The sequence below is a fragment of the Bufo bufo genome, chromosome 3 (genome assembly GCF_905171765.1).
Source record: "Bufo bufo chromosome 3, aBufBuf1.1, whole genome shotgun sequence".
Classification (NCBI taxonomy): domain Eukaryota; kingdom Metazoa; phylum Chordata; class Amphibia; order Anura; family Bufonidae; genus Bufo; species Bufo bufo.
This window is the reverse complement of record NC_053391.1, coordinates 614775614-614799281: the sequence shown is the minus strand read 5'-3', so window position 1 is coordinate 614799281 and position 23668 is coordinate 614775614. Positions and strand designations below refer to the sequence as shown.

General features: G+C 45.1%; 1 protein-coding gene across 4 annotated transcripts in view; it reads left to right on the top strand.

Annotated features, from left to right (window-relative positions):
• The window catches only part of ATP7B (ATPase copper transporting beta), an 88414-nt gene extending 68276 nt beyond the window's left edge, over positions 1–20138 (top strand). For 3 of the 4 annotated variants that reach the window (XM_040426053.1, XM_040426052.1, XM_040426054.1), the window contains 9 exons: positions 3021–3215; positions 3662–3844; positions 4345–4540; positions 5563–5709; positions 6259–6401; positions 9484–9687; positions 13609–13726; positions 14139–14241; positions 19714–19969. In XM_040426053.1, coding sequence (XP_040281987.1) covers positions 3021–3215; positions 3662–3844; positions 4345–4540; positions 5563–5709; positions 6259–6401; positions 9484–9687; positions 13609–13726; positions 14139–14241; positions 19714–19969 — 1545 coding nt within the window. Of the gene's footprint in view, positions 1–3020; positions 3216–3661; positions 3845–4344; positions 4541–5562; positions 5710–6258; positions 6402–9483; positions 9688–13608; positions 13727–14138; positions 14242–19713 lie in introns of all 4 variants that reach the window. The other variant, XM_040426051.1, reaches the window with a different exon arrangement.
• The last annotated feature ends 3530 nt before the right edge of the window (positions 20139–23668 follow it).

The window sequence follows — 23668 nt, the reverse complement described above, 5'->3', positions numbered from 1 at the left end:
ATAAACTATTGAATCCTATCATATCCAGATTGTGTGTGATCCCGTATGTAGAGAGTGCCCCTCTTATTTCCATAACCAATATTTTATGCGTTCATCTTACTTTTTCCAAATATTGTTAGTAGTCTTTTGACTTTCTCTAATCTCATCTCTTGAATTCGATCCTCATTGAATTAACCCCTTCCTGATGCAGCGATCTTCAGTTTTTCTGTTTTCGTTTTGTTCTCCCTTAACTTTTTCTATTCGCAATTACAGTCACGTGAGAGCTTGTTTTTCACGGAACAAGTTGCACATTCTAGTGGTACTATTTAATATTGTATACAATGTAGTGGGAAGCTGGAAAATGTGTAAATTTTCAAATGGGGAGGAATTGGAAAAAAACGCAATTGCACCGTAGTTTTTATGGGTTTCGGTTTTACAGCATTTCCTAAAACTGACATTCTGTGGTCGGTACAATTACAGTGAAATAATGTTTTCTTTGCATTGCCATATTCTAACCCCCTATAAGTTTTTTTTTATAGTTACGTCTATAGAGCTGAATGAGGGCTAATTTTTTTGAAGGGAGATCTGTAGTTTTTATTGGTGGCATTTCAGGGTGTTTATAACTATTTGATCACTTTTTATAAAAAAAATTTGGGGAGGTGAAGCGACCAAAAAACAGTAAATTGGCCGTTTTGATTTTTTTTCTACATTACAGCATTTGCTGTAATGGATAAATACATTTATATTTTAATAATACTAATGATCTTTATTTTTTTTATTGTTTATTTTTAAAATGGGGAAAGGGGATTGTTTTGAAATTTTATGTTTTATGTCTTTATTTTGTTCACTTTTTTAACACTTATTTCTAGTTCAACTAGGGAACTTTAACATGTGATCGTCTGATTGCTTCTCCCATAGACTTCAATGATTTAGCATTGAAGTCTATAGGAAATTCACTATGTTATGAACTTAGCTGTGACAGTCCTTGGAGCCTTAGTAGGCCTGAGGCTGCCATAGCAACTGAGCTGCTTCCGCAATCTCAGCACAAGAGAGCCGTTTGGTTCCCGGGAACGCAGCACTCACAGGAAAAGATCACTTAGATGCCGTGGTCACATAAACTCTGCCACTGGGTGTCTGCAGGCACCTGGTGGCTATGACACCTGCACTGCCCCTGGAGAAACGCATACAAAGTTAGTCAGCACATCCAGAATGCAAACACATCAAACAAACAAACAAACAAACAGGGGGTCATTTATCAATCTGAAATACACCTAAATTAGGCGTCTTTCATATGCAGATTGCGGCGCATCGGTTATTTGCGCCGCAATCTGCGACTTCTCCCCGCTCACGCCAGGTCTAAAATTGTGGGCGGGGAAGGGGACGGGCTGGTAGGCCTGTCTCATTTACCATTTTCTACACCTGGTTTAGGTGTAGAAAAAGGTCTAAACGTAAGACAGCTCGGAAGCTGTCTTACATTTAGAACTGGCGGAGGATCGGCTGAAATTATTGAGAGGCCTGCGCCTCTTCATAACTGCGGCGGATCCACCGCTAGCTTAGGGCTTTATTAAGATGGGCGTCTAAAACACCAGCCTTAATAAATGTGCCCCATAGTATATGAACTAATACTATACTCACTATATAAATACATGTGAGATACTTAGCAAATATATTTTGATTAAAAACATTTGTGCCCATCCACCACAGCAGGGTGACTTTTTTTGGATGGGAACCTATCTGTTTGATACCTCTTCTTGTGCCAACTGGCCTAAAATGAATGATGTATCTTTAAAGATTCGACATCAGGCATCATGTACGACCAATGTTGGGAATGGATTCATGGAGTTCTCCACAATTTCTCTTTGTAGGAAGGGCCCCTTGACAATAAGCCGATCACAAAATGTCCTATTGCTGGGACCCCAGCAATCAGCTGTAATTTGTGGAAATATGGTAATAAGTGTTCATTTTCTCATCAGCGCCGACACAGGGGAAATTTTGCATAACCCACTGCAAATTCAAATCAATGGATTGTCTACAATGCAGGAAAGGACAAGTCCTCCAAAATGAGTCAGTCTTTTGTAGCCACAATCCACTCTGGTCAAGAGGTTAGGAACCTGAACAAGGGAGTACCGTATATGATAATGGGTTTTCTGAATCGGAGAAATCCTTTAAATATGTATCTCATCTTCCACAGTGATGACAGACTTAGGGCTCATGTACACGAACGGACAGTCCTTGGACTTTTGCGGTGCGCAAAACAAGGATGCTTCCCGTGTGCAAATTGCGGAACGGAACGGGCCACCCATAATAGAAATGCCTATTCTTGTCCGTAAAAGGGACAAGAATAGGACATGTTCTATTTTTTTGCGGGGCCACGGAAGGGAGTAACGGATGTGGACAGCACACAGAGTGCTGTCCTGTGTCTTGCGACCACATTGACGTGAATGGGTCCGCATCTGAGCCACAAAAAATGGGGCTCGGATGTGGAACCAAACCACGTTCGTGTGCATGAGGCCTTAGTTTGTTCTGTCTCATCTGTTAGGATAAGCCATGAATGATTAGTAGAGGTCCAACCACTAGAACTAAGGTGGAGTGGTGCTAGGAATGTGCCATGACACTTGGATTTCCGTCAGCTCTGCTCAGCTTTTTCTGGAGGCTGTATGGTTGCCTGTTCACTATCAGGGTGCTACCGCAGATTGGAAATAAGTGATTGCTCCCTGGTTCTTTCATTAGGGTTTATGCAGCAATTCAATTATGGCGGAGTAGACACTGTATGCACTGTGTGATGGTCACTCAATGACACAAATGACCTTTTAGTCAGCAAAAAGGGGCATGAAGTCTCGGTAAACAATTCCAAGTGTGACTTGCCAACATTCCCTACCCCGCTTCCCAGACTAGTACACTGGTCAGATACACTATTTTTAACTCTTATACTGTATTATCCTTAATTTATGTATATTCTAAGCTACCATGATCCATTTACTATTTCTTAGTGTGTATTCAGTTTGTTTTTTCTATTCATTTTATTCTTTATCTACTTTCAGGATTACAGTAAGACCATCTCGAAGACTGAGATAATCATACGGGTTGGCTTCCAGACTGCCATCACTGTGCTGTCCATTGCGTGTCCCTGTGCTTTAGGCCTGGCTACTCCCACTGCCGTGATGGTGGGTACTGGAGTGGCTGCACAAAATGGCATCCTCATCAAAGGTGGAGAGCCCCTGGAGATGGCACATAAGGTTGGTATGTGCTCGAAATACAGTTTGAACTACTTGAGTCATGCTGGGCTTGCCCATAACTCCACCAGATATGGAAGTATACCGGAGCCTGTGATGCACGCCATGCAGCGGAGGAACTCCTTATGTGTTTGCTTTGGCAAATACTTTTACTCCAAAAATTACTAGACCCTAAAGTACCAAGCTATGTTTCACCCTTATGGAATCACGGGAGTATTTCCGTTTTTTGACATTTTTGACTTTCAGATCGGTGGGGGTCCGATGCCAGACACTATGGCAGGATCCCAGATTCTAAACATTAGACAGAGCCGGTGTACTGCAGCTCAGCTCCCATTCAAGTGAATGGGAACAGTGGAGATGCCGGGTCCCCACCAGTCTGGATAGGTCATTAATATCAAAATAATATATATTATACAAATTTACAAAAGTGAATTGTTTCCTTTTTACAGATAAATACAGTGATGTTTGACAAGACTGGAACAATAACTCATGGAGTCCCTAAAGTCATGAGAGTCCTGCTGCTGGGTGATGTGGTCAGTATGCCCTTAAAAAGAATGCTTGCCGTGGTTGGTACTGCAGAAGCCAGCAGTGAACACCCCCTGGGAATGGCAGTGGCAAAGTATTGCAAGGAGGTAAAGAATAGGTAGTATGATGTGACTGTCTATCCACATGCTGCGTTCACACCAGAGCGTACTGAACGTACGCTCTGTATGCGCGATCGTACGCGCTGTAAAACGCCCAGGTGAGAACCATGCCGATAGGGAAGCATTGGTTTCTCCTTGTTGAGCGTTTTACAGCGCGTAGGAACGCGCTGTAAAACGCTCAGGTCTGAACCGGCTTTAAAAAGTGTACAATCTAAGAATAGTGTCCACACTCTATACTCACAAGAAGTGAATCATCCACCCACATCATATCTGCTAGATATCGGCCATCCATATACATGGATATGCCGGCTCCTCTAGAGACAGATGCTCTGTATAGCCACTAGGTAAGGGTCATGAATGGACGACCTCTCTATTAATTTGAACATGCATTTTCTGTACCAGACAACCTATTGAAGATCACTGCTACCGCAGCTTTGCGGCTCTCAATTATGATTATTATAACTACTTATACTTTGACCTTTCTGTAGGAGCTTGGTACAGAATCCCTGGGATATTGTATGGATTTCCAGGCAGTCCCAGGATGTGGGATCCGCTGTCAAGTCAATAATGTGGAAAGAGTCCTGGTGCAAAGTGAAGAGGGCTTGAATGAGCAGAATGTCTACAAGAGCGGCCTCACCCGTCCACAAGAAGACAGCTCCCTAATCATTGCTCCTGAACTACAAGGTAGAATTCTGCTGAGCTAAACCCTCTGAGAATGCTTTCCTGCGGCAATACGCAGGACAGGGCAGTGCTTTTTATTATTCTGTGCAAGCATGGCCACCGCTGATGGAATGCAGGGTGGTCATGTCTAGGGATGAGTGCATAAAACTTTGTTCCAATACTGTTTATTAGAATGTATTTCCTCAGATGAGCCGAAGTTATTGCTTGGCGAAGTCTCGGGAGACTTCAGGTAATGACTTCATAAATTAATTTGTACTGTAAAAAACCATTTCCCGAACTCGGGTTCGTTTCCAAGGTACCACTTGGAACCCAACCCGAGTTCGGGAAATGGTTTTTTACAGTACAAATTAATTTATGAAGTCATTACCCGAAGTCTAGCGAGACTTCGCCAAGCAATAACTTCGGCTCATCAGAGCCAATACATTCTAATACTGTACGGAGCTTTTGCAGTATTGGAACTAAGTTTTATGCGAATCGACTTCGGATGTTTCATCCGTAGTCGATTCGCTCATCCCTAGTCATGACCATGGAAATGAGCTGTGTATCATGTGATGGAAAAATGTATCTAGCCAGCAAATGAAGCAATATGGACAATCACAATACATTAGTAAGTGCCTTTTGCCATTTGCTGAACCCCCTTAAACCTAACACTTGTGTCTAGAAAAGCTCCTCCAGTTTTCCTAATGCACTCGCCTACTGGAGTGAGATTGAGACTGTAGTGAAACTCATTAACATAGATAACCATACCCACTTTTCCACCCCTATTTCAGAACTGCAGTGAGTGGTGCAGAACTGCAAAAAATTCCACAAGTGAGCCCAAAAAGCCCCAAAAGCTGCGAGTTTTTGGAGCCAGAATTCTGGAGTGAAGGTGTGATCAATTGGGGCCATTGTCCAGTTTCTAATAGATGCTCTCATTCTATATCAATGAATATGAAGTCTGATGAAAGTCCCTAAGAAAAAATGTCCAGGAAAGAACAGAAAGTGACATCTTCTTGTAGCATTCACTAATGAAGGTCTTTCTGCAGGTGCCTCAGCTCCACAACCTCATTCTGTGCTGATCGGGAACAGGGAATGGATGAGACGCAATGGATTGCACATTTCCAGTGATATAGACGAGGCCATGACAGCTCATGAAATGAAAGGACAGACTGCAGTGCTAGTGGCTATCGATGGTAATGTCTTAAGGCCCTATTAGACTGAACAGTATTCGGGCCAATTATCTGGAACCAGTAATCATAGGAAAGGTCATTTCTGACAACTGGCCTGTATCATTGCGCAGTCGCTCATTTGTCAGCTGATTGGCATCTTTCATCAGACTGAGAGACGTCCCATTATCGCCAGGATATCTCTTTGTGTAATCGGGGATGTGCTGCCGATAATCACTAGAACTGAATGAGGGAGGAACGACTGCCGTAGCGATCATTCTTTCACCATCCACTTTGCAGTAGGCCGGTGCCAACAAGTGCCAGTGGACGTGTTTATCATCCACCGCGATCGTCCTGTCCGAATACCAGGCACTGTAATAGGTCCCTCACCAATGCATCATGTGGTACACACAAATCTGTCTCTATCTGTTTTATCTTTACCCAAGGCATCAGTCCTGATTTACCTTATCTTTCTAAATCCTTGGCAACATTCTGATAATCCGGCACCTGTCTAGGAGCGTGTGCTGAATGCTTCTGTGATGCCATTATATATTGTGACAATGTTTTCCTCAAAAGGTGCACTGTGCGGAATGATGGCCATCGCAGACACGGTGAAGCAGGAGGCAGCTCTCGCTGTCTATACATTAGAAGCTATGGGGGTGGATGTAGTACTGATCACAGGAGACAACAGGAAGACTGCCAAAGCAATCGCCACCCAGGTACTTATACCTCTCAGCAGTGGTCACCTGACTGGCCTAAGAATAATCATCTTTATTTATATAGCGCCACCATATTCCGCAGCGCTTTACAATCTGGGGGTTCATGTACAAAACAAGACATCACAACGTAACCGGCTAATATATAACTGAAACACTAGGAGTGAGGACCCTGCTCGCAAGAGCTTACAATCTATGAGGAAGTGTGGGTGACACAAAAGGTAGTTGATTGTTATATGAAGTGGTCCAGCCATCTTTGTACTGAAAGGAGCGGCGTAGGCACATCTGCGTGTTACTCTCAGCTAGTGGTATTTCAATGTCTTGCAGGGGCGGACTGGCCATAGACTCTACATCAAGCATGTCAAACTCAAAGGCTAACATGGGCCAAAAAAACAAAATTTAAGTTTATGTGGGCCGCATCAAAAAAAAATAAAAAAAATCGTACATTTTCATAGAACAACATTGTTGTTTCATGACTGCTGACCCCCAACATCCCGTTGCCCAATAACACAAGTGACACCTATATATATATATACAAATATTAAACTTCACTATAAGACGCACCTAGGTTTTTGAGGAGGAAAATAAGAAAAAAATATTTTTAACCAAAAGTTGTGCTTTTGGTGGGCTTTGAATTAATGGTGGTCTGTGCATGACACTATTATGGGGGATCTGTGGATGACGCACTGTCATGTGGGGGATCTGTGGATGGCACTGTTATGGGGGACCTGTGGATGGCACTGTTATGGGGGATCTGTGGATGGCACTGTTATGGGGGATCTGTGGATGGCGCTGTTATGGGGGATCTGTGGATGGCGCTGTTATGGGGATCTGTGGATGGTGCTGTTATGGGGGATCTGTGGATGGCACTGTTATGGGGGACCTGTGGATGGCACTGTTATGGGGGACCTGTGGATGGCACTGTTATGGGGGATCTGTGGATGGTGCTGTTATGGGGGATCTGTGGATGGCACTGTTATGGGGATCTGTGGATGGCACTGTTATGGGGGATCTGTGGATGGCACTGTTATGGGGGATCTGTGGATGGCACTGTTATGGGGGATCTGTGGATGGTACTGCTATGGGGTGGGATATATGTGGATGGCATTGTTATGGGGTGGGGGGATCTGTGGATGGCATTGTTATGGGGGATCTGTGGATGGCGCTGTTATGGGGGATCTGTGGATGGTGCTGTTATGGGGGATCTGTGGATGGCACTGTTATGGGGGATCTGTGGATGGCACTGTTATGGGGATCTGTGGATGGTACTGCTATGGGGTGGGATATCTGTGGATGGCATTGTTATGGGGTGGGGGGATCTGTGATGGCATTGTTATGGGGTGGGGGATCTGTGGATGGTGCTGTTATGGGGGATCTGTGGATGGCATTGTTATGAGGTGGGGGATCTGTGGATGGAACTGTTATGGGGTGGGATATCTGTGGATGGTACTGCTATGGGGTGGGATATCTGTGGATGGTACTGCTATGGGGTGGGATATCTGTGGATGGCATTGTTATGAGGTGGGGGGATCTGTGGATGGAACTGTTATGGGGGGGATCTGTGGATGACACTGCTATATGTCATCCACAGATCCCCCTCATAACAGTGTCCCCCAATACACCGGCCCTCTGCTCACCGAAGTATTTATAAACGTGAATCCTTATCCTGTTATTAAGTTGAACTAACGCTGCGCTCTCCCATGTTCCCCTGTTCCCCTGTATCCCCACAGCACTTACTTAAGCTTCCATAGCAGGCAGAGCGGACGGCAGCAGTAACGTCACTCACTGACGTCGCGCGTCTGCTCCGCCTGCTTCATTCATAAAGTGGGCGGAGCAGGCGCTCGACGTCAGTGAGTGACGTTACTGCTGCCGTCCGCTCTGCCTGCTATTGAAGCTTAAGTAAGTGCTATGGGGATACAGGGGAACATGGGAACATGGGAGAGCGCAGCGTTAGTTCAACTTAATAACAGGATAAGGATTCACGTTTATAAATACTTTGGTGAGCGGCGGGGCCCGGTGTAAGAGTACAGTGACTGCCCTGGGCCCCGCCCCTAGTTACGGACTCCAGCCCCTCCTCTCTCCCGACTCATACATAGCAGTCTGCGATGCTGCATCTTTGCCGGGCCGCATGTTTGACACCCATGCTCTACATGGAAAAAGACCACCTCATGGTCATCAGCCAGGTACATAAAGATCTAATGCTCTCAGCATTACTTAATGTAGAAGCATCAGGTACTTATGCACCTGGCCAGGATCCAGGTCCCCTCCTGATTTCTATATTGCTATCCTCAGGACAATGATAGTTTCATACTGTGGCACGGGTGGCCGTATTTTGTGCTGTACTGTGGTATCTGGTTCTGCTGTGGCAGTATTTTGTGCTGCACTATGGTATTTGGTTCGGCTGAGGCAGTATTTTCTGCTGTACTGTGAGGCAGTATTTTGTGCTGTACTGTGGTATCTGGTTCTGCTGAGGCAGTATATTGTGCTGCATTGTGGTATCTGGCTCTGCTGAGGCAGTATTTTTTGCTGCACTGTGGTATATGGTTCGGCTGAGGCAGTATTTTGTGCTGTACTGTGAGGCAGTATTTTGTGCTGCACTGTGGTATATGGTTCTGCTGGGGCAGTATTTTGTGCTGCACTGTGGAATATGGTTCGGCTGAGGCAGTATTTTGTGCTGTACTGTGAGGCAGTATTTTGTGCTGCACTGTGGTATTTGGTTCTGCTGAGGCAGTATTTTGTGCTGCACTGTGGTATTTGGTTCTGCTGGGCCGCTATTTAGTTCTGCGCTGTGGTATTGCTGGCCCCGCCTACTTCTGTTGTCATTGCCTACATGTGCTTTCCCTGCATTTTGTCACTTTGGACCTACCTACAACATAGAGATACTTTTAGGTTTTTTTTCCAGGGCCATTTTAAGTTCCCAGTCCGCCCCTGATATTTTGTATCACTTGTGAGTTTTTGGAATGTAGAATTACTGTTTGTTTCGTACACGGTGATATCACTTTTTTTTTTTTTTTTTTTCTTATTATCTCTATTCTCAGTGTGTGCCAGTAAAAAGGAATTACTTATAAAGTTTTCATTCTTGCAGGTTGGGATCAAGAAGGTATTTGCAGAAGTTCTTCCTTCTCACAAGGTGGCCAAAGTCCAGGCTTTGCAAAGAGAGGGGAAGAGAGTCGCCATGGTTGGAGATGGCATCAATGATTCCCCGGCATTAGCCAGAGCTGACATTGGGATTGCCATTGGGACCGGAACTGATGTTGCCATTGAAGCTGCAGATATTGTTCTTATCAGGGTATGTTACTGTATAAAACAATTCACACAAGTAGCATTTTGACAAAAAAGGAAAGAAGTCATATTCCCTTTAACTTCACTGACTGCTCAGCAGTCTAGTTCTACTGCTGAAGAATGTTCATATTTTAAGTTGGGCTTATACTAAGGCTACTTTCACACTTGCGGCAGAGTGATCCGGCAAGCAGTTCCGTCGCTAGTGTGAAAGTACCCTAAGGTGGATGACCAAACTATTACTGCACCACTGCGCTCACAACCATAAAAAATAACCCCCCTTAACCTACAGGACCACTAACCAACAGGATATATAGTCACTCCTTACTCCACATACAAGACAAAAACAGACACGATCCACTGTTTGATAGAAAAGAAACACTTGTGTAATTCTCATTCAATTATGGTTCTTACTGTGATCAGTCTGGATCCTGCTTGAGCCCCGATCTGGTCGGAGCGGATATCCTTCAGTTACTTCCAATGCTAGAATTGCAGTGCCAGAGTTAAATAGAAGAAAGAAGGTGAATCTGGTACTGAATGCTTTTTGGTGTTTTTTTCTCTCTGCAATCTGTAATTCTATTTTTTAGAGTTGGTAGGAGTGGAGACTAGCTGCTCATCATGTCTGCCCATACACTGAGCATGTAGAAACAGGATAATCTGTTCCCTAACTCCCTGTAGCACAACCTCAGAAGCAGCTGCAGTAATGGAGGACATTACACAGCAGAATTGAGCAGTTTTATATGTAAATCCAGCAGTTAAGTTAGACAGTAAATCGCTTACAAATCAACAGCAGCCTCTCTGTCAGTCTCTCTGCCTCTGCCTGTCTGCAGCAGCCCCTCCCTTCTCCTCTCCTCCTTCTCCCTCCCCTCTCCATAGACTTGTGTGTAATCTGATCCTTCAGTGAGCGGGCTGCACATTTTCACTGAAGATGGATCTGAGCAGTGAATTGAGAGTCAGTGAGGAGAAAGGGGTGACAGAAGAGGACCCTGATAAGAGGAGAAGGAAACATCTTTCTCTGATGAGATAAAATACAAAGGGGGTCATTTACTAATCTGAAATAGTATTTCAGGCGCAGATGGCGGTGCAACAGATAGTTGCGCTGCTATCTGCGACTTCGCCCCACTTAAGCCCGGTCTAAAATTGTGGGCGTGGAGTGGGGCAGAGCGGGAAGCCTGTTTTAGGCGTAGAAAATGTTCTAGATGTAAGACAGCTCGGAAGCTGTCTTACATTTAGAACTGGTGCTGGATGCGCCGAAGTTATGGAGAGGCCGGCCGGCGCCTCTTCATATCTTCGGCGGATCATCCGCCTGCTTAGGGCTTTATTAAGACTGGCGTCTAAAATGCTGGTCTTAATAAATGTGCCCCAAAGTTTCTTATATTTGCTTGTACCATTCATGTATGGAAAAATAAAACAAGAGCTACTCTTTAACTTTACATCAATCAATAGTACAAGTGACAATAAGAAACTTTTTAATATATATTATTAGAGAAACATGTCTTTTTCTCCACTTGGCAACCACTTCTCCTACCCCCTTGCACTGATCATTCACCCTAAAATAATCTGTAAAGAGAGGCAGAGACAAGACCGATTTTTAGTTTCACTGAGAGATCAGGTTTCAGCTGCTGCTGCCCATAGAAGTCTTAGCAGGGGCGAGAAGAAGCAGGATGAGGTGCAGTAAGAGAGAGACAAACAAAGATGCTGTTGGTTCCACAGAGTGTTTTACTGTCTCACCACAGAGCTGGATCCACAACTACACTGCTCAGTACTGCTGATGCTTCTGGGCATCTCTGTGTGCTGTGTATTGAGAACATCTTAGGAGTTAGTCTTCACCCACCCTACAGCCAAATTCAGGGACAACTTGCAATTAAAGATGTAGCCTGCAGAAGGAAAAAAGTTGTGATAAATGTCAGATACATGTAAAAATGGTCAAATATAGTGCTACTTCTTATGCACACAAACAATGGCCTATTAAGAAGAGTCATCGGAAACCACAGGTATGCTTTAAAGGGGTTATCCAACCCTTATAATGACCCCCCTAATACCCGGGCCCCCAAGATATGTTATACTTACCCCATTCCCCGGAACCCGCGTCGCTCCTGGTCCCCCGCACGGCCGCCGCTGCATCTCCCCGTTGTGTGAATCAAATACGGCGATGGGGGGGGGGGGGGCAGCCAATAGCATTCCGCGATGGTGACGAGTCTCTCTAGCTCCTTAAGCTAGTACCCGTCGCGGCCTGCTACTAGCTGCTGCCCTCTCATCGCCAACTGCTGAGTAAGGAGGCCCAACTCAGCCCTATTTACTTTGCATAAAGGAACAATAAACCTAGAAATGAATGGTAAAATAAACCGTGCCCTCACTGTTTGTCAGTCTGCATGTTCCTATCAGTGGCCTTGTAGAAATTCTGCAGAGAACACATGGGCTATTGACTGGTGGCCATATGAGGGGATGGGGTTTAGCAAAGGAGCAAGTCTGAACAATCTTTTCGTCTTACTGCAGACATGGCAGAGGGGGAGGCTGTTGCTGCAGTAAAGTGAGGAGGTGGAGATGGCTGATCACCTGGAACACATAGTGAAGATTTCTTTATATATTTTTCAATTTTAATTGTAATATGAGAGATAATAGTGCGGTACGCCAGACCCGCAGGGTAATGCGATTGTGAGGTCACGGTCAATGGCAAGCGAGGGTCACTCACAGTTATATATGGAAACCCTGGGCAGGCGTACAGCAGTGAAGGAGAGGCTGGCACAGAAGTCCTCTGGGGCACACTCTGTATTTAGGGACCAGGCCTGGTGGTGGATGAGGTGCCCTGGATGTTGCAGGTGTTTTATGTGCCTGGGGCAAGGTCCCTTTAAGGTTTGTGACGCCAGTGCCAATTGGACGGTGGCACACCGTGTAGTGATAGGTGGAATAATTGAGGAATCAGTAGATAAACCAAACGTCTTTTTACTTGAAGAAACGGTTTACACTTTGTACATACAGTTCAGTTGGGAAATGATTGTAATGCAGTTCCTCAGACAGTACTTAACAAACAGGTAGACTTCAGATGGCGGCAGGAAATAAACAGGCAAGATACTTGGAGGAACCCAATGGTGATTGCTTTACAGTGCAACCCTGCTCTATCCCCTTCAGCTATTCTAGCTGGCTGGATGCCAAGGCCCGGATGCCTAAATGCTGGCTTATATCCTTGGTATATCGGTTCTTTCTCCAAGATCGCACTTGCTGTATTCTATATAACCTCTGTCCATCATGGTACTTATCTGACCTTGAATTGTCCTGAATTGCCTGGAGGGTACTGCTGGTTTTCTCCCAGGAGGTGCTATCCTGCTACTGGGGCGTCTTCAGAGCTAACTAAGGCTCTCTTGCTCCACAGGTAGGCTAGGATCCCTCTACTAGCCCCCTGGTTACAGCTGACAGCCTGGGCTGTCCAGCTGCATGTCAGGAGAAGGCTCTGGCTGGTGCCTTCTAACTTGTCTCTGCAGACTCCTGACCTTGAACTCGAAACCCCTTCTCCTGTCTGGGCCTGAATACTTATACCAGGGCTACTCTAGCTCCCTCTAGCGTCTAGGATGACTAACTACAAAGACTAGGCCTGATACTGCATAACACAGGGAAAAACATTACATAAAAAAACAATACTTTACAATTTACATAAAATATGCACAATTGGAAATGACACTCCTGTCCCTAGTGAGTAGAAGTCACGCACACCCCAATTGACCCTCGTGTAGTGCCCACGCTTAGTCAGTGGGGCCACTACAATAGGATCGAAGGAAAGGAGCAGATGAAGAAATGAAGTGCAGGGATATTTTTGTGAATTTTCCAGGTTTATTGTAATCTCCTTCTACACAATCCCAGCAGCAAACAAAAATCAACAAAACCATCATATTCTCTAGTAATACATACAGAACCCTGTCTCTAATTTATGTTTCAGAATGATTTGCTTGATGTTGTTGCCAGTATTCATCTCTCAAAGAGGACAGTGAGAAGAATAAGAATTAACTTCATGTTTGCACTCATCTATAATCTTCTAGGCATTCCTATTGCAGCAGGTACCTGGTTATATGTTACCATGATTTTACAGATAAAGTAGCTATTACGACCATCACCAGTCCTTGCACTCTGTGATATACTGTCATTTTTTCATCTAGTAAGAACTGTATATAAATAATATGTACATGCCATCATCTTTCCAATATAATGAAGGCAACTAATCAGTTACTGAATATTACTGAATATCAGTTCAAATCCACATATGAGAATTTACATTACAGTGTACAAGATGTACTTGAGACATTGCAATCGGGAGGGTTGTGTTCATGATATCTAATATCACTGTGAAAAGTGTTTCCAGTAAATTGGTATTTTATCACCGGATCTCTGTGATATTGATATGTGGTCTTTATGGTTTGCATTTCTCAGATAACAAGTATTTATAGGATTGCACTTACCTTTTTTAACCAGGTGTGTTCCTACCGGTGGGGTTGGTGTTACAACCATGGATGGGGTCAGCAGCTATGGCAGCATCCTCTGTCTCCGTGGTTCTGTCCTCTCTACAACTGAAGTGGTAAGTCCTCATGTGTTCAGAGGTCATTTGGAATGAATTTACGCCACGTATATATATCAGATTGAGCTGCTTCATACAGATGTTATATCTGGGTCCATGTGCTGCAGCTCTACATTACATACTTACGTAGCAGACATAACAACTGTTATGGAGCCCAGCATCTGAGGGAGGCCACTTACTTTGTTAAATAAGCATCACATTTAAAGGGGTATTCCTATTGGTAAAAGTTATCCCCTATCCACAGGAAAACTATTGGACCCCCACCGACCACTAGAACAGGGGCCATGTACCCCCCGCAGCTCCCCTAAAATAACCAAAGCAGCCAGTCACACATGAGTGCAGCTGCTCCATTAATTTCTATAGGAATTCTGGAGATAGTACTCAGTTATCCCCGGACCTCCCTTAGAAATTAAGGCGACCGGCACAGGGCGACAGGCTGCTCTGGTCATTTTAGGGGAGCTGCGTGGGGTATGGGGGCCCCCGTTCTTGTGATCTAACAGTTTTCCTCCTATCCTGTGCATAGGGGATAACTTTTACCAACCAAAATACCAGTTTAAAGGGGTTTTCCAGGCTCTTCTTGACATTAATGACCATGAACGGATTTGCCATAGACCTTACAGGGAAATTTCCCGGTGGGCCGATGCCCTGGGGACAGTCTGGGCCCTCCTCATGGACGACCAGTGGAAGTTTTTGGGGATGTATTTTGTGATGGACTGTGGTATTTAATATCAATCTTCTTGTAGACCCTTGGCATATGTACAGGCTTTTTATACCAAACTTCTTTACAAACGGTCCTAAAGACCCAAAAGTCCCCTTTTCTTTCATATGCCAATTATTAAGACATAACCTTTAATAAATGCTTCTTTAAGAATGTCCCAAAACAAGTGAAAAATAAAGATTATTAAAACTATCAGCTGTGTCACATGATTTTAGTATATTTTTTTGTCTATATTTGCTCACATACAGTGATAGCCAGTTCGCATTGTTCGCCCGCGAACATATGCGGGCTGCCATCTTTTTTCACAAGTCTGGCGAGGCCTGTGCCGCGAGCCGGTCTGAAAACAAATGCGGTCACCGGGAGCAGGCAGTTCCGAGAACAGCCCGATGAAGGCCCTCGGTGGCTGTTCTTGGAACTGCCTGCTCCCGCTGACCGCACTTGTTTTCAGACCGGCTCGCGCACAGGCACAGGTAAGGGCTTACCTGTGCATCGCCGGACTTGTGAAAAAAGATGGCAGCCCACATATGTTCGCGGGCGAACAATGCAAACTGGCCATCACTGCTCACATACTTCCAGCCATTGAGCAGGGGGCTGGTACCTGCGCGCTCACTACCTGCTCCCTATTGGCAAAGTGCCTGAAACCCTGATGACACCAGTTTATCTGGTGAAACATGTTGGGGGGGGGGAAGAGTGTTTGAGTAGCTTTTAAACACAGTGTGCACATGTATGTGTATGGAGATACTTAAAGGGTTTCTACCACCAGAATTACTGTTATGTAACTGACTGACATTAGTGATGCGCTAATGTCAGCACTACATAACAGTGTGTTTTTTACCTTTCTCCCTGCAGCTGTTTTGGTAAAATAAGCACTTTTATAATATGCTAATGAGCCTCTAGGTGCTATGTGGGCATAAAATCAGCACCTAGAGGCTCCGTCCACTCACCCTTTACCCGCCCAGGTCCCCTGTTCTGCCCGCCCCGCTCCTCTTGATTGATGCCACGGTTCGCAGCATCGCTTACGAAATCCTGCGCCTGCGCCATTCACTTATGTACTCGGCGCAGGCGCAGTGAGTGAATGATGCGTCAACGATGCTGCGAACCGTCACATCAATCAAGAGGAGCGGGGCAGGCAGAACAGAGGACCTGGGCGGGATAAAGGGTGAGTGGACGGAGCCTCTAGGTGCTGATTTTATGCCCACATAGCCCCGAGAGGCTCATTAGCATATTATAAAAGTGCTTATTTTACCAAAACGGCTGCAGGGAGAAAGGTATAACATACTGTTATGTAGTGCTGACATTAGCGCATCGCTTATGTCAGTCAGCTACATAACGGTATTTCTGGTGGTAGAAACCCTTTAATGAGACTCATCTAAAGACATTATAGAGTAGGACTAGTCAGTAGGGAGCAGGTAGTGAGCGCGCAGGTACCAGCCCCCTGCTCAATGGCTGGAGGTATATGAGCAAATATAAAAAATACACAAAAATCATGTAACACAGCTGATAGTTTTAATTATTTTTCATTTGTTTTTGGAAACTGTTAAAGAAGCATGTATTAAAGGTTATGTCCTAATAATTGGCATATGAAAGAAATAGGGAACTTTTGGGTCTTTAGGACCGTTTGTAAGGACTGTGGTATTTGGCTCTCTTAGGGTGGAATAATGTGCCACAATATGGTATTGATGGCCCTGACTTCCATCAATTTGGAGCCAACTACAAAACGGGGCCACTTTTAGTATTTTTTTCCAGGGCTACTTTAAGTTCCCAGTCCTCCTCCGTTGATGATCTATCCCCAAGATAGGTCATTAATGTCTGATTGTTGAGGGTCTGACACCCCGCACCCCCACCGATCAGCTGCTTTCTGCAGCCTCCAGGCTGGTGCTAGAACTTTGAATGGAGAAGGAAGCAGAGAGCTCCATGCAAAGTGTAGAGGCCGTGCTGGGTTACTGCAGCTCATTAAAGTTAATGGGGGCTGGACTCCCATAACCCGGAACGACCACCACATTTTGAAGATTGCTGTCCTTCCAGTTCCATTCTCAATGCTAATTTCAGCGCCAGAGGCTGCATGGAGCAGCTGACTGGCGGGGGTCCGGGGTGTTGGACCCTCATGGATCAGATATTTTAATCAATCAATCAATGTCAGAAGCCTGGAAAACGTCTTTAACCAGAGGTGGTATGGCAGGAGAAGAAGTAAAAATGTATGCAGAGAAAATAGGAGAAGGAGGAAAAGATGCAAGAGACGGCATCTCACCTTTATGGCCATGTTCAACTACACTAAATAACTGTAGCCTTACTGTCTGCCAACTCAGTCCATGACTGTGACCAAGTTGGAACCCATTCAACATTTTGGTAGGAGTGACCCATGATTACCCTCAGCATCCTCACCGTGAACATGGGGACTATTAGGGCAGAGAGACAGCAGCAGGGAGAGGAGGAGGATATAAGCCCAGGACTGTTGCAGCTTCTTTTCATCCTTGTTTCCTGACATTAGAGCAATACTGGGATACAATTTCCATTGATGATATGAGATGTGGAGAAGCTTTTCATCTGCTTGTGTTACATGATTACCATGATAATACAATGAGCCTATGAACATCTGTATGAATATAGATAAGTGATTGTAGCTGCGCGGCGGCCCCGACTGATGTTTGATGTACTGTACAGTCATGGCCAAAAGTTTTGAGAATTACATAAATATTGGAAATTGGAAAAGTTGCTGCTTAAGTTTTTATAATAGCAATTTGCATATACTCCAGAATGTTATGAAGAGTGATCAGATGAATTGCATAGTCCTTCTTTGCCATGAAAATTAACTTAATCCCAAAAAAAACTTTCCACTGCATTTCATTGCTGTCATTAAAGGACCTGCTGAGATCATTTCAGTAATCGTCTTGTTAACTCAGGTGAGAATGTTGACGAGCACAAGGCTGGAGATCATTATGTCAGGCTGATTGGGTTAAAATGGCAGACTTGACATGTTAAAAGGAGGGTGATGCTTGAAATCATTGTTCTTCCATTGTTAACCATGGTGACCTGCAAAGAAACGCGTGCAGCCATCATTGCGTTGCATAAAAATGGCTTCACAGGCAAGGATATTGTGGCTACTAAGATTGCACCTCAATCAACAATTTATAGGATCATCAAGAACTTCAAGAAAAGAGGTTCAATTCTTGTTAAGAAGGCTTCAGGGCGTCCAAGAAAGTCCAGCGGGATCGGAGTGCCACCAGTGCAGAGCTTGCTCAGGAATGGCAGCAGGCAGGTGTGAGCGCATCTGCACGCACAGTGAGGCGAAGACTTTTGGAAAATGGCCTGGTGTCAAGAAGGGCAGCAAAGAAGCCACTTCTCTCCAAAAAAAACACCAGGGACAGATTGATCTTCTGCAGAAAGTATGGTGAATGGACTGCTGAGGACTGGGGCAAAGTCATAATCTCCGATGAAGCCTCTTTCCGATTGTTTGGGGCATCTGGAAAAAGCCTTGCGGAGAAGAAAAGGTGAGCGCTACCATCAGTCCTGTGTCATGCCAACAGTAAAGCATCCTGAGACCATTTATGTGTGGGGTTGCTTCTCATCCAAGGGAGTGGGCTCACTCACAATTTTGCCCAAAAACACAGCCATGAATAAAGAATGGTACCAAAACACCCTCCAACAACAACTTCTTCCAACAATCCAACAACAGTTTGGTGAAGAACAATGCATTTTCCAGCACGATGGAGCACCGTGCCATAAGGCGAAAGTGATAACCAAGTGGCTCGGGGACCAAAACGTTGACATTTTGGGTCCATGGCCTGGAAACTCCCCAGATCTTAATCCCATTGAGAATTTGTGGTCAATCCTCACGAGGCGGGTGGACAAACAAAAACCCACTAATTCTGACAAACTCCAAGAAGTGATTATGAAAGAATGGGTTGCTATCAGTCAGGAATTGGCCCAGAAGTTGATTGAGAGCATGCCCAGTCGAGTTGCAGAGATCCTGAAAAAGAAGGGCCAACACTGCAAATACTGACTCTTTGCATAAATGTCATGTAATTGTCGATAAAAGCCTTTGAAACGTATGAAGTGCGTGTAATTATATTTCACTACATCACAGAAACAACTGAAACAAAGATCTAAAAGCAGTTTAGCAGCAAACTTTGTGAAAACTAATATTTGTGTCATTCTCAAAACTTTTGGCCACGACTGTAGGTGTAACGCTTTCTGTGAAGCTGGACTGCTGGCCATAGCCACAGATCAGGGGCGTAACTACCATAGCGGGAGACCATGCAACTGTTATGGGGCCCAGGGCAAGAGGGGGCCCAGTCTTAGTTGGGATTATCTCCTCTTCTACTGGAGGTGAAAACTTGGTCAGGACTCTACCCTCTAAAGGAACAACTTTTTGCAAATGAAGCAGTGGAAAAATGGCCCAAGGGAAACCCTTCTGTCCTGTGTGAGGGCCTGGTTTGATCCTTGCTATTGGGGCCCTTACTACTCTATGTACGCCACTGCCACAGATCAGCTAGCTGATACAACCTCTCAGACTGATCTTTTACAGCTGACTTGACCATTTAAGGGACCTTTACATGGACCGTCAATTGAACAAATCATCGCTAACCAGCGTTACTAGTACCGCTCGCTAGCGATGATCTTGAGGTGTAAATGCACCGCCGATTACCCGATGAACGAGCATAACGCGAATCTTATTGTGATAATGTTAATATTGAGCAGTCGTTGGTTTGCACTTTTATGATGTTTTCCTCTCCTTGTCTCTCTCTCTCTTACAGCTACAGGAAACCAGACTCAGACAGATATGAAGCTAGGGCCCAGGGAAAAATGAAGCCACTTAACCCATCGCAGATAAGTGTTCACGTTGGAATGGATGAAAGAAGGGATATCCCAATGTCCGGTACCTGGGACCAGATCAGTTTCATCAGCCAAGCCTCATCCAGCAGGCACTCTCGTCAAAATTCATTAGCCGGCGACCGACAAGACAAGTGGTCTCTTCTCATTGATGAGGCTGATGAAGATCAGTACATGTAGCAGAGATGAAGGACCACTGTCTGTATGAAGGGACTATTATGACGCTCTGTATTTATCACATTCACCAATTATCTGTAATCTGTAATGTCTGGGGAATAACAAACAAAAACTAATACACTGAAATACAGTAGAAAGAGCAAAATGAATAAAAGTATACAGGTTACTGCCATTGTGCGTATATTATTGCAAGGTTGGTATACTTTATCTAATGGCAATGAATCAATATCACATCAGCGGGGGGGTCCAACATCCCGCCAATCAGCAGTTACCTTGTAGCTTCAGTGCCAGAACTAAAGCTCCGACCATTGTGTAGTGGACAGAGCTGGTAACTACAGTGCTGCCACTGAAGTGAATGGGCACAGTGCTGCTGTTGACAGCTCCATCCACTACACAATGGATGAAGCTGTAGTGCCAATGGTGACTTTTAGCAGCTACAACTAAATAGCTAATTGGTGTGGGATGTCAGACCCCCACCATCAATATCAGAAAAATCCTGAAAAAACTTTTTAAAAGGCCTGTCCACATTAATTACAAATTTGCCCCATGCCAACTAATTCTTTATAATAACTTTTTTTTTAAATTACATACTCATTTCTTTCTCCCCCACCATTCTCAGTGCTGCCAGTTTGGTCATTCTTCCACTGTTTGTATACAACAGTGACGTGCAGGTATATGGCACGACTGCTGCAGCCACTTACTGTCCTCAGTGGTATATGACACAAGACAGCTTAGGACACTGATTGGCTGCAGAAGTCACATGCTGTATACCTTTAAGTCACTACTCCAGCCTGGTATACAAACTGATGGCATGGAGACCGGTGGAGCGGAAAGAGGTGAGTATATAATAATTGTATTTTTTTAAAGCATTAGGTGGCATGGGGAAAATTTGTACCGTAGTTAAAGGGAACCTGTCGCCGGGATTTTGTGTATAGAGCTGAGGACATGGGTTGCTAGATGGCCGTTAGCACATGCGCAATACCCAGTCCCCATAGCTCTGTGTGCTTTTATTGTGTAAAAAAACCGATTTGATACATATGGAAATTAACCTGAGAGGAGTCCTGTACGTGAGATGAGTCAGGGACAGGACATCTCAGGTTCATTTGCATATGTATCAAATCGTTTTTTTCACACAATAAAAGCACACAGAGCTATGGGGACTGGGTATTGCGGATGTTCTAGCGGCCATCTAGCAACCCATGTCCTCAGCTCTATAAAGGGGTTGGCCAGTTTCTGGCTAGTGTTGATCAGTGATTATATGGCATTCACTAATATAGCCTTTTTGATATTTCATAAGGTCTGCCCCCACGCTGTTTGCCAAGTCTTTTGTGCTTGTCCATAAAATGGCCGCTGATGGAGGGTCATGTGAGCAGGTAGATCACTCAGTCTCCTTCATTCAAATACACAGTACCTGCAATCTGCAGTGGCACTGTTAGGCGTTTAGTGCAGGTGCAGGGTATTTGAATAGAGGAGACTGAGCGTTGTCCGGTCATCTTATGGACAGGACCTCTGTGTGGACGGCGCAGAAGATTTGCCTAACAAGGACAACCCCTTAAAATATTCATGACCTATCCTAAGGGCAGGTCATCAGTTAATATTGCTGGAGGTACAACTCCCGAAACCCCGCAGATCCACTGTTGGAAGGGGCCACACCGCTCAGGCAAGTCCTGCAACCGATTCCTCAGCTAGTGATGTCACGTCCATCAGTCAGGTGGGTTTTCCACTGCTCATTCCCATTTAAAGGGAACCTGTCATGTGGATATTTGATTATAATCTAACTAATTATATACAATCATTAACTACTAAAAAGTGCCTTAGATGTATTCACTTACTGGTGTGACAGATGGTTACCTCATAATATACACACAAAGATGCCACATGCCGCATGCTAATGAGCTGATTTGAGTCCAGCGTGATGTCAGTGAGTCCAGCGTTTTTTTTAATTCAGAGCTATAGCCACTCTCCTGCCCACCTGCTGCTGATTCATATGGAAAATAACTGTCAATCAGCAGCAGGTAGGCGGGGAGAGTCAGGAGCTCATGAATATTCAGGACTCATCATTATGAGCTGGAGCTTTTCAATACAAGATGTTGGCAGATTGACTGGGTCAATTAAAGAAAGTGACCCAGCATTTTGCTAAGAGAATCAGTCACTTATTTATGTTGCCCTTAGTTAGGACACCATAAAACTGGTGACAGGTTCCCTTTAAGTGAATGAGATGCAATGCCAAGCACATCTGCTTTACGATGTATGGGCAGGGATGCTAGGAGTCAGGCCCTGACTGATATGAGGATCGGTCATCATCAGTATTTAAGTCCTAGACAACCCCTTTCCGCTGGGGTGCAACTAAAGTCCTATGGGCTCCAGAGCTAATTCTGACCTGGGCTTCCTCCAGTTTGCTGCTCCAGCAAGTGGCCATGCTAGATCTATATAATTATATATGTTTTGCAACCCTCCCCCCTCCAAAAAAAAGGGAATACATTGAGACTTCTTCCAGCCAGAACTATTTAGAGATTTGCATTCTCACTTTTTCAGCACCTCCCCCACCACTACATAAACTTGCACGGGATGCAGTGTCGGACTGGGTTGCTGGGGGCCCACCATACAGATAAATTCAAATATGACCTGCTCACACAGCAGCAATATGCTACCAGATGATTGAATATGGGGGTCCCTGCAGCAACTTTGAGAAGGTAGGTCCTGGGGAGAAGAGGGCACTGGCAGCTTTCCTCTATACCTAGAAGTCATCTCAGCTCTGATTGTGTCTATAATAATAGAAGTTTCTTTAATAATCTATCAAGTTTTTTATATGAACATAGACTGGTGGAGGTGCTGTACATGGAATATATGTACAATTGCAAGAAAAGTATGTGAACCCTTTGGAATGATTCTGCACAAATTGGTCATAAAATGTGATCTGATCTTCATCTAAGTCACAACAATAGACAATCACAGTCTGCTTAATCCCTTCCCGACCTATGACATACTACTACGTCATGGGAACCACTGCGTTCCCGCAATTTGACGTAATAGTACGTCATAGTGATCGCGGGGGCACCGGAGCGGTGCGAGCGCGATCACTGCAGGGGCCCGGCAGTCCGTGGTAGCCGGGCCCCTGCTGTATCCACCTGCATCGCTGTAAAAGCCGATGCCGGTGGATTAACCCCTTCTATACCGCAGTCCGTGCCGACCGCGACATAGAAGGGGTTTGTGTCGGGTGAGTGATAGCATCGAGTCCCCGCACTGCTGTGGCAGAGGCTGCCCAATGCCTTGCATGGCATCGGGAACTGCCTTCACGGGTGCCAAGGAGATCCAGCCTCTACTGTAGGGGTGCATCAGGGGGGCTTCAAATGCGACATCTAAAAACCAGTTCAGCGGGGAACATAGCTTGTCAATGGCGCCATGAGTAGTGCTTTCTCTGAGCTCCCGAACAGCTCCAGCATTATACCGCTTTACAGGACATTACGAGACATCTCACCTCCATGAAGGGACGCAGGAGGAGAACCTCGTCAACCCCGGCGCCTTCTCAGAGATCCTCCGGTGCCATCTCCCGCTTCTTCGGCCAGCTCAGCCAGTCTGTGGACCTCGTCCTCCTGGATGGTCCCCTTTGGGGTCAGGGCCCCAAAGCAGCCGCATCCCCTGCTTCCCCTATAGTTACGCCCCTGCCGCTGATCCCTCATGTCGGCGGGACGTTATTTGTCG